This window comes from Oculina patagonica, chromosome 7, assembly GCF_052425735.1.
Source record: "Oculina patagonica isolate OP01 chromosome 7, crgOcupat, whole genome shotgun sequence".
Taxonomy (NCBI): domain Eukaryota; kingdom Metazoa; phylum Cnidaria; class Anthozoa; order Scleractinia; family Oculinidae; genus Oculina; species Oculina patagonica.
In genome coordinates, this window is record NC_135764.1 from 5,000,937 (window position 1) to 5,012,535 (window position 11,599).

At 37.2% G+C, this 11,599-nt stretch overlaps 2 protein-coding genes across 2 annotated transcripts; one reads left to right on the plus strand and one right to left on the minus strand.

Annotated features, from left to right (window-relative positions):
* LOC144660358 (mucin-5B-like) lies at positions 1 to 5,217 on the plus strand. Its single transcript, XM_078520963.1, has 7 exons — positions 1 to 128; positions 185 to 357; positions 467 to 566; positions 1,375 to 1,577; positions 2,546 to 2,644; positions 3,505 to 3,559; positions 3,768 to 5,217. Exons 2-7 carry the CDS (start codon positions 256 to 258, stop codon positions 4,409 to 4,411), a joined length of 1,203 nt encoding a protein of 400 aa, XP_078377089.1. The 5' UTR covers positions 1 to 128; positions 185 to 255; the 3' UTR covers positions 4,412 to 5,217.
* Positions 5,218 to 7,250: 2,033 nt separating this feature from the next.
* On the minus strand, positions 7,251 to 8,168 carry LOC144661071 (histamine H2 receptor-like). The gene has a single exon (XM_078521778.1). The coding sequence runs from the start codon at positions 8,166 to 8,168 to the stop codon at positions 7,251 to 7,253; it is 918 nt and encodes a 305-aa protein (XP_078377904.1).
* Between the last annotated feature and the right edge of the window lie 3,431 nt (positions 8,169 to 11,599).

Genomic DNA, 11,599 nt, shown 5'->3' on the forward strand with positions numbered 1-11,599 from the left:
TCGACAGACATCATCAAAGATAACAAGTCCGACAACAACAACATCCACAAATGAGTCGACAGCAACATCAAAGATAACAAGTCCGACAACAACGACAACAACAAAAGAGTCCACAACAACATCAAAGAGTAACAGGTCCGACAACAACGACATCAACAAAAGAGTCCACAAGCAACATCAAAAGTAACAGGTCCGACAACAACACCATCCATAAAGGAGTCGACAACAACATCAAAGATAACAAGTCCGACAACAATGACATCCAAACAAGGGTCTTCAACAACATCAAAGGTAACAAGTCTGACAACAACGATATCTACAGAGGAGTCAATAACAACATCAAAGGTAACAAGTCCAACAACAACACCATCCAAACAAGAGTCGACAACGTCATCAAAGATAACAAGTCCGACAACAACACCATCTACAAAAGGGTCGACAACTACATCAAAGGTAACAAGTCCAGACAACAACGACATCCACAAAAGAGTCAACAACAACAACATCAAAGATAACGAGTCCAACACCAACGACATTCACTCTAAAGGTTTCAACTCCCACATCAGGTTAGAAATGCTTAAATATTAAATAAGCTGTAAGAAGAAGGTGGCGGAAAAAAGCCCTATGTCGGTATCCACCTTAAGGTCATTGCCCTTTATTGCATTGTGCATCTTTACTGCGCCGAATTCTAAGCGTAATTAGGGCGCGCACATAAACAAAATGGTGGCTTTTTTCTATACAGCTTAGTCCCCGAAAACATAAATCGTCTCTTTCTCGTAAACGGGTATGGTGACCTATCAAGTCTTTTCAGATTTTGGGTGTAACGATAAAGGTCTTTCTGTAAAACGAAAACAGATCAATTCTTATTTGTACTTTGCCAGTACTCGCAAGGGATTTATTAAGGAGTTATGTGGTATATACAAGGTTTTCCTGCTCCTAAACGATTATGCGGACCCCACTTTTTTATTTCAAAATTAAAGTCTCCTTTAGGTAATCAATAAGTAGGCAAAGTTTGGTTGAAAAACTGTGTTTAGTTCTGTTTTGTGGCAATGACCTTAACATACAAATGAGAGATGTTTGAATCGTCAAGTTTGTGTCTCTTCATAGGTTACCAACCCTGCGATATTCGAAGTGAATTTGAGAGCTTTCAACTTCACCTTAAGTTAGCAAACATACGCCATGACGTTTTAATACAAATAGTGTTATTTTCACTATGTTATATGCCGTATCGTATATGCTTTTCCGCTCTGTGTTTGTATTCATCCTTGAAATCATAATAACAGATTTGCACTATTTTTTTTGGCCTGAGAGGTCTTCTGTTACTTTTAAAGCATTTTTAATTGTCTTAAGGCAAGTATTATAAATTTTCTTTAGGTCCTTTAGGTCCTGGATGCGTATGGAGTAACTGTTCTTGCACAAAGACATGTGCAGACCTCGCCGAACATGAAACAGCAAGCTGCACGGAGGAGACCTGTAAACCCGGCTGGTCCTGCCCACCCGGCTTGGTTTTACACAACAACAAATTGGTCTCGCCTGTCCTGGAGTGCCCGTGTTATCATAATCAAACGTTTTACAAGGTTAGGTTAAGGGCCCTTAAGGGGACCGTGTCATGGATTTTAGCCAAACTTAGGCATAGGAAATGACCTTTAAATTCGTTTAAATATATAAAATAACCTCTTAGAACAGCGAAGGAATATCTAAATAACACACCAAATCCAAAAGAAGGTATGGATGGTCAAAAGTGTCGAAGATTGAAACGGATTGCGATATGGGTTTTTGAAAGATGGCTTGGCGGAACAGTTTTCAAAGTTAATCTTGACTGCTCAGTGTAGCTTTAAATAAAAGCGCCAGGGGGAAGCGTTTGGCTGCAATGAAGCTATGGTTCTGCCGTTTAGAATTATAGAATTAATTTCTTTGCAAAAAGTTAGTTTAGTAGCGAATATTTGGCAAAAGTTAAAGTAACTTAGCCATCACAAAGTTCCTTTAACATTATAAATGGTTTGTATGAACATAACTTCTGCAAAAATACTTTTTCGTCTAAGAAATCAACTATCGGTGGTGATTTAGGATTTTAAGGTAGTATGGTAACCTATTCAATCGTCATCATCATCACTTTGTTTACCCTCGGATTTTGCAGACTAGCTTATACAGCTAGTACCTACGAGCATTTCACAGTAAACAGCACAAAAAGACCTTACCACAACTCCATGCCCTACTCTTAACGATAAGTGAGTGGGTTCTTTTACGTCCCCTGCTGACCATATAACAATGAAGATGTAGGGGACGGGTCCTACGGTTTCTCGTCCTTATCCGAGAAGACTAGAATATCTAACCATTTACAGATGTCATTGCAAAGGCAGCATATTCTCCTCAATTATTTTATCAATACGCAATGTTATTTTTAAGATGCAATTTTCGAAGTGATAGTTTTTTTATCTTCACAAGCCTACTTCAGCCTTCATAATATATACGAGTCAAGGCATAAGAAGATAAATTAAGGTTTTTATTGTTAACTTATTTTTTACTGTTAATTAATACTTTCCAGACCGGCCAAACGTTTGAAAATGGAACGTGCAGTTCGTGCTTGTGTCTTGGTGATTCCGTTAGGTGCACGCAGACGTGTAACATCAAGTCCTGTCCACCGGTAAGCACCCCACATTAAAAAATAGGAACACCGAAAAGACTGAGTGAATATGAAATGAAACGCGAGTGTGGGAAAAAAGAAAAATTTTGAGTTTCTGAGGGGAATCGAACCCATGGCCTCCCAGATACGGTTGGGTGCTTTAACCAAGTGAACTATGCGAGACTTGTACAGGAGGAGAAAACGGGGTTAAAACAAAGCTGTTCCACAGAAAAGCTGTTCTTCATTTTTTTTTAAAGCTGTTCTTCATGCACTTCCCAGCTCACTGAGAAAACGCACGATTTCTAACGAACGAGTCATCAGATTTTCATGAAATTTTACATGTTATACTTTATTAAGCAAGAAAACTGCTTACAAAAAAAGCCAGCCAGTTGGGTTCAATGTTTTTTTCTCAGCCAGCTGGAAAGTGCATGCAGAACAGCTTTTCTGTGGAACAGCTTCGATTTGTCCTCCTGACTCGTAGCTACTTGTGTTAAGCTGGGCCATTTATTACGTTCATATGTGACACGTGTCTTCCAACTGCAAGCTCAGCAATGTCGAAAGCATGATTTGTGTAATACATGAGAGATGGGAAATGCAGGTTGGTGAAATAAATGAGTAAATATGAGATGTAACGCGAGCGTGGGTCGACAAAGAAAAATTATGAGTCCCTGACGAAAAATCGAACCCAAAAGATTACAGAAAAGACTTCAGAAAGTGTTCTTGACGAGATGTACTTATGTACTGGCATTCAGCAATTCCAAAAATTTGTTTATTGCCACCAGTTTATTCGTGTACGCCGGATTTGATTATATTACTCCTCTACTACTTAGCTGGTATAGTGTTATTTTTTTTTTCTTAATTGTAACCTTCTTATATTTCAGGGTGAGGAGCTACTTGACGATCCTGCCAAATGTTGCTTTTGTCGCAAAATATCAAGTAAGTACCGACTTTATCTTTTCTGACTTTTGCAACATGGCTTTTGGTTATGTTTTGGCCTGTTGTTTTTTAATTTAGTTAAATAGCCTTAGTTGTAAGTTTATTTTTTTCACAGCTCTTTGTCTATGACTCTATTACTCTATGAAAAGAAATATTGTGAATGGTTTCTTGTTTATTTTTGGTTACTTTTTTATTTTATCTTAAACAGCTGTGACAGTTTCTTCGACAACTCCTGCGACAATGGGAGGAGTATCAGTCAGTCCGATGAAGAACTTGACAACAGTTATCACCAAGACAACCACGTCTTCCGTCTCAACACTCAGGAAAACAGTCACGCCTAAAGCAACGACCTCCACTGCAAAACAGCCAACACCAGCCCTAGAGACAAGCACAAGATTTGTACAAACTACTTCTCAACCCACCGCGACGATAAAGCCAAGCATGTCGACACAAGCAGCAACATCGTCGGAAAAACCAACGACAGAAGTTCAAATAGAGCGATGCAACGTTCGCACAGAAAACAAAAGCATCATTGACGAGTTTGGCTGTTCTAACACCCAGCCAATTCGTCAAACGTCTTGCCAGGGTTCTTGTAACTCAAATGCAGTCGTGAATATTACTTCGCCATGGGTCCACGTCGAGTGTTTCTGTTGCAAACCCAAGAATCTTAGCGGCGCGAGCGTGCCAATGACATGCCCGGAGGGTGGTGTAAAGGTGTTCAATTATCTTGTTATAACCGAATGCAGCTGTGAGTCTTGTGAAAGCCATGAATACGAGGCGAAAATAAGAACTGTGGTGAGCACCATGTTTGGGAATACCACTAAGGTGACAGATGAGGAAATTTTGCATTAGTAATATAGCAGACGCGAAGCTGGTAGTGATAAGACAGCTTCGAGAAAAAATAGAATTTGGTTTTGATATTCAGTGTTTTCAGTATTATTTAGAATTGTCATGTAAAAAAGTTAAATTAAGTTTGAGATGTCTGGCTCCTGGAAAAAGTGCGACTTGATCAATTTAGTGTGGTAAAAGGTGAGAGGAATATCGAGTTTACCTGTAATGTTTATACGTTAACAGATAAACCAACAGTGGTTAATAATCGAGAGGCTACTTGCAACATAACTAGTGTGTTTTGACCCTGTTTAATATGAATGTTAGTATACCTGAAAAGATGCATAATCAAAATGGCTATTTTCTTTTTCCAACTGGCCACTTCATAGAGAGGATATTAGAAGCCTCACACCATAGTTTATTAACGTACAAAAAGAAAGCACATGAGCGGAGAGAGCAGCATATATATATGCTGTGGTTCTGAAAAATACCAATTTGTACCAATGATAAAATTGAATCACAACATATTTCTTCTGTTATTTGTGTTTCAAAAGCTTGTTTGGATGAAGAGCGATCTAAAGTATTAGAAAACCCGACGAACAAAGTAGAAATAGAAGAAAATCGAACAAAAATGTGTAAATTTGTTTGTAATTTTTAGAATCCCATTACTCCTTAGAGTAAGGTTATCATTACTTGTCGAACCTCCTCCAGCTCGTTTTGAGGCCCTTTTGGTATTTTTTTTAAGTTTCCCGTGAAACTGCGTGCGTGTGAAATTGTCAGAAATACGTTTAAACTTCTGAATGGAATAAAGAATTTGTTTTTTGCACAAACCGTTGATATTTTTAGTTTGCTTCTATTTTGGAGACATTAACAAAACCATGTCAAGAGTTATCAACATAAGTGATATATCAATTTTTCTAACTTTTATTTTAAAAGACTGAGAAACACAAAATTTGTTTTTTCATATAGAGCTTTGAGGAAATGCCGCAGCTTTTATGATAAACGGGAGTGGCCACCTTACTCACTTATGGCCGAAAGGCCATTTCGCGAAATTTAATTCCCCTGCTTTTCATTTTTAAATGAAGATAAAAAAAGCTACCGGCAAAAGCTTCTGTACAAAGCATTAAGGGGCTCGAAAATCCGCAAAGCATTCAAAGTAACAATAGAGATTAAGGAAACGAGTTTCATTTTTTATTTTATAGCGTTTGAATTACTGCAAAATTAAATACAAGATTGTAGCCTGTACAATAACTGATGCGAATAACAACAAGTCTTAATGGGAAATTGTAACTGCGCTTATATTCACTTTAAAATTAAGGAATAAAGAAAATTATCATTTAGTTACTGTAAAAGCACTTGGTGGCTCGAGTACAATTCCGGAAGTAATCGGCTTATCGAGTTATTTCGAAATTTGGCCCAACGCAGCCGATTTGAAATTACCAGCGCTGTTTTCGCTGAGGTATATGGCGCGACCTATTAGACGTAATTACTGTTTAATTTGAAGGGGAAATTTTCTCTGTGGATGTTTTTGTAGTTAATTTGTCAGCTGCATGAAGGATACAAAAGGAACCCATTTGAATGCAGTCTTGAATAAAGCTGATCATGCCCACATCGGTTGTCAAATACGCTGCGCTAAGGACCAATCAGAATCGAGATTTTTTTCTGATATGATTATGATGTAAACACTGACACTAAGATGTAATGCACAAGTAATAAAAGAAAGAATTAATTTGTATAAAACTGTGGAGTGAATCTAGGTATTAGAACACAAATTTTGCCAATGTGCCCTTCAAAACAATAATCCTTATTATTAGAAACAAATTGCTTTTTACTATATATATATATATATATATATATATATATATATATATTTTTTTTTTTTTGCGCAACACTCAAGAACATTAGTTTAATTTACGGGTGTGCTTTACATAATATGTAGGTTATTAGAATTAAAGGGCTTAGTTCTTTTTCGACACAACGCGCATGAGTGTTTTTTCCAGTGACACATCGATTGCAATCGACACTAAGCCACCGAGGCGCAGTTTATTCTAGACCGACTCTTGTTAAAAAAATAGCTCTTATTGCTGAAAAAAACAAAAACAATAACCGCCAACAGACTCTTGAAAAAGGAAATCCAATGGTTAACCATATATTAAGGATCTCTGACATAATAAGGATAAAACCGTAATATGTAGGAATATTAACACATTGATTTCGATACGGTAATTAAAAATAGCAACATAATAAATGTTCATGACGGATATAAAGTTTTACAAGCGTTCCAAAATAACCGAGCCCTAGCGTGAAAACAGAAGTTTTCTTTATTGGTCTCCCTGCGTATTTTCAGGGTTCTATCTCGGATTTATCGTTTGGAGGAGAAGGCCACGAGCTCCCTAGGGGGATCCGGGTGCATGCCTCCAGAAATGTTTTGTAATGAATATGCGCTGAGGCGCAATCTGGTGCATTTTGATACAAAATTAGTGTCCCTAGATAGAGAATCTTACTTAATGTGCACTGACTTCGTCGCGTCTGGATGAATTTTCCGATACTTAAATACTTTAATGGTAACAATATTTTTGAAGGGGAAGCCAGGCATTTTTTTGGTGGGGGAGGGGGTGAGCTTCTACCCCTCAAATACCTTTGTTAGAACCCTGATCCTATAGTACTAAGTTGAGGGAATTCCATGGTCGATTTATCCTTAAATTATTGTAACAGACAAGTTTTCCTTTCTGGTCTCCATACACAACTTATAGCTCTAGTTGGGAGAATTTCAGGATAGTTTAATCCCTCTTAGTCTATCTTGATCATAAGTTTCATACCCTACCTGCAGTAACCAATTTTTTAACTATTGTTTTGAGGAAAACTAGTTACTGGTCACCACCCGTGCTGAAAAGGTCGATTTTACTATAACACGAATTTCTGGTATGCAGAGACAAAAGACGAACGGGTTCAAAGCAGAATTTGACAAGACAAGAGTCGCGAATGCAGCGTTCAGGGCTACGGTCAGAGGTGTCAGTTGAAATCTGTTTAGCAAAACCATCAGGCAATTGTAAGGGAGATAGCAGGCTAAAAGGAGGCAATAAATGTAACACATGCTAACCACTGATCGTCGAAAACGTAGTACGTTAAACTGAGATGCAGCCGCGACGGCGCGGCCAACTTGCGCTGCGACGCGGAAACGGTAGCGTCGCATGTTCTTGTAGATGATAAGATACGAAGACGTTGTTGTTACAAAACAAAGACTAAACAGTACGATCCTTAAACAATTCTGCACTTCTTTGTTCCAAAACCACAGTGCCGACCACACTAGCGACGCGAACCAGCTCACTACAAGAAGCGCGGTGACGCGTTTGAGCGTGACAACCTCGCGGTAGCGGAGGCGAAGACGCAGCGCAAGGTAACGGTCGACCGCGATGGCGGTCGACGTGAGAAATGAAGCGGTGACAACGGTGCTCCCTACAAAGTATGAGCCGATGCCAGAGACGCAGAAGATGTGATAACTTTTCGTTAAAGCCGCCAGCCTGTGGATGATAAACAGAGGTTGCGCTACGCAGCCAACACCGAGATCTGATAGCGCTAGGCTGAGGAGTAGAGCCTTGGAAGGTGAATGCATCGACCTGCATTTGCGGAGCGCGTCTATTATAAGACAGTTGCCCATAATTGCTGTGATTGACATAACAGTGTTTATCACAAAAATGACGATGTAAATTTCGTCCGAGCTCTCGGCAATGATTTCGTATTGCTCTATGAAGCTGTCGCATAAGCTGGATGTTTTGTTCATGTTTGTCTTTTTGTGAAACGCAGTGATCAACTTCGCAGTGCGTTTTGTGCTTTGTGTTTTTCCCGTTTCGATCGTTCACATCAAAGCCCGAATAAAACTTCCTGGTTTATATCGACTCAACTTCTTCCTGTGTCAAATAAAAGTTTCAATCCGCGTCACATGTGGTCATTTGCCGCTTTTTTAAAGACAGGAAAGATGACAGACAAGCTATATTATCGAAGAATGAGATCACCTAATAATTCATCTTTTTCTTTTCTTCATTAAATTATACTTTACTCAAAAAACAAATCCGGGTTATTGTTGTAATTAGAGAAAGGTAAAGCTCGCTTATTGGCCATTGGTTCAATTTTCTTTTTAATAAACAATATTGAAACGGCTTAAACAAACTCGCTTGAAAAATTGCTTACTTTTAATTTACTCAACGAAATTATTGATTTAATCGTTCGAAAACAGTTTTATTTTTGCAGTGCGCCCTGCCATTTTAAAACAAATTGTGTGAAAACTTTAATTTTCAAATGTCAAAACTGTAGTTATATTTTTGTCAATTTCTTACATTTCCATTAGTTCGCTTTTGACAACGCAGCAAAATGAGATTATGTTTCAATAAACTAGTCAAAAATTTCAATTACTTTGAAATTATACAAATAGAAAGATTCTTATTAACCGGTGTGTAAAAAGTATATAAACTAACAATAGTATACAGTTTCGAGTATAACATTTGAAATATATGTAACCTAGTCATTTCATGTCAGATTACGGTCAGGGTGTATTTAAATCCCATTTTCCAATAAATCCTTATCTTGAAGTTTCCTTCGATGGCATTTTTTAGCATCCTGTTATAAAGTTACTTTAAATATCAAATGTAAGGGCTTTGCCAAAATCAGATGACCAACCAAATGAGACTACGCTGACCACTATCATTTCCTTGTCATTATCAACAAAAAAGGCATGTACTAAATTATTGTCTACTTATAGCTAAGTATTGTATTTTTTGCACAAGCTTTCGCGGAGATGTCTTAGATTTCCAACGTTATTATTTTACTGTTTCTTTAAACAGTAAAACTTGAAACTTGAAATTCTTAAAGAGATCGCGACTGCAAAAAAGCACTACCGAAATATTTTCGCATTTGGACTGTTTTACTTTAATTCTACATAAGTTGTTACTGTATATGTGTAATATATACAAGTTGAACCATAATGTAGTTTATTCGAAAATTGTAGTTTTATATTACAATCTGTGTATCGTAAGCAGTGTAAATGTCGTAATGTATAGTGTCCTGATGGCGAAGTGTACTGTAAGGTAGTGTAAGTATCGCTTTTTTAAGTATTCCCTCGGTAACTGGTGTCTGTGTTTGAAAAAAAAAATATTAAAAAAATGAAGAAAAATTAAAAAAAAAAAATCAACAAAAAAAGGCACGACTGTTTTCGAAGAGGACAAGCAAGCATATCGTGCGGAAATAGCAGGCGTTTCGTTGGTTCCAGAAGGAAAAAAAATTAAAAATTTCTGTGGACGAACTCCACAATTTGTCCGGAACTTTTACGAACCATTAATTTTCAACCAAAGTATTTTGATTGGACTGTAAAAATCCTAAAGGACGGTTTCGCTCTAATATGAGTCACGTGGCACGTTTGTCTGTGTCACGTGATCATATTAAAGGAGAAAGGAAGAAAGCCTTTCCACACCTTTAGCCTCGTATTCAAAACGAGACCTGAGGCAAACCCTTTGCCTTAAAAATGAGTTTTACTTTCGTAATTATTTTCTGCCAAATAATATCATGTTCAGAGTCCGAAATTCGACTTCAAACATTTCATCAGAGCTCTAACAGAGATCCATGTTGCGTCTCTCTGATTGGTAGTTGCTCAAATTCTCGCGCGCAATTTTTATTTTAACATACGACATTAGTAATAACTTTTTTGTGTCGTGCCAGCATATATGGATTGTTTTCGTCTGTTTGTACCGCACTACACTTCTTTCATACAGATATGGTTTACCTATCATTAGCCAATCGTCGTATTTGATTTAAAGAATGTTTCGCTGCGCTTTCAGTCTGCGTTTTCTCAAGAGCTAATTCCAAAAACAAAGCCTCGTTTTTGGATTAAGTTTTGATATACCGCTATCCATATAATTTATAGTCGTACTACGCAAATTAGCATATGAATTAACATACTTAAAAGCAATTCGGCCAATTAAAATCTTACCCAAACCAATTATTTATCAGTCTGACCGGAATTAAGATAACCCAACAACATGTGTTGCGCATAATTTATGTGTGTACAACAAGCCAAAGAATACACATAGCTAGACACTTCATGTATCGAAACTGTTGTTGGCAGGCCGCACACACAAAGCCTTAAAGTCAAACGTCCCCCCCCCCCCCAGCCAAAACTTTAAGGACTCTTTAAGCACTTTTGCGAAGTCGGCGATCGACCCTCTATATAACTTTCTCAAGGACACCTGATTTTGACTCAGGGCAGCAAAAGCAACTGCACTTTAAATAATGTTTAGTCTTTACAAGTTCAAACTAAATGTATTATTATCAAGCCGTTTCTATATTTTGCCTCTCCACGGCCTCTATAATTTTGTAGTGCACAATTTAATAACTTGGTTAACTCTTTGTTGGAACCCTCCCTTTTTTCTCAGTTAGGAAACACAAAATGCAAGCGACTACGATTCGACTGAAATGAAAACTCATTATTTTAGTATACGACGCACCTGTTGACATTTGTTTACAAATACTGAAATTTCTGTGGTCTCACTGCTGAATTAGAGCGTGATTTATCCTCCAAATTATTGACTTCGATCTGGCGTCAGTTATACAACATTTATAAAAGAATCCAGTTTTTACTTTAATATAGGTCGATCTCACTTTGACACATTGCCGGTCCAAAGAAAAACGTTCTCTTGCTCTCCACCCTCCATTTTAGATAAAAATTTTAAATAATTTGGAATGGGAAGACTCCTGCAGCGAAGATACACTAAATGAGGAATAGGATTGGATGAAAGGTGAGTGAAGAGAAAGATTACTACTTCTTTTTTAAACATGTCATATAAAGATTTGATCAAAGCGAACACTAGTCAGTATGCTTCATTTTAACTCTATAACTCTCGAATTTATTTAAATTTGTCAAATTATTTTTAAGCGAATTTAATTGCTTGATTCTATATTTTTAGTCTATCCGTATTAAATTCAATAGACAGCCTGTATTTACTTTACTATAACGATTACTTTGAAAGCTTTTGTGTTGTATGTGTCATTTCAGTACACTTCACATAAACTGTCGAATTTGATTCAGAATTTGTCTAAAACAATTTTCGGAATGGACAATGTTTTCAAAAATATATCTGTACATAAACATTTTTTAGTTTTTCTTCAGGAAATCTATAAGGGTTTGGAATTGAAGTGATGCTCTAACGAACGCAAAAAATAGAA

What these genes read in the sequence shown, in the direction of transcription:
- LOC144660358 (XM_078520963.1), top strand. Translation starts at nt 256, where the DNA reads ATGACATCCAAACAAGGGTCTTCAACAACATCAAAGGTAACAAGTCTG. An exon ending in CATCAAAGGTAACAAGTCCA is followed by an intron (nt 358 to 466) that starts ACAACAACACCA and finishes TAACAAGTCCAG; the next exon opens with ACAACAACGACATCCACAAA. An exon ending in GGTTTCAACTCCCACATCAG is followed by an intron (nt 567 to 1,374) that starts GTTAGAAATGCT and finishes AATTTTCTTTAG; the next exon opens with GTCCTTTAGGTCCTGGATGC.
- LOC144661071 (XM_078521778.1), bottom strand. Translation starts at nt 8,168, where the DNA reads ATGAACAAAACATCCAGCTTATGCGACAGCTTCATAGAGCAATACGAA.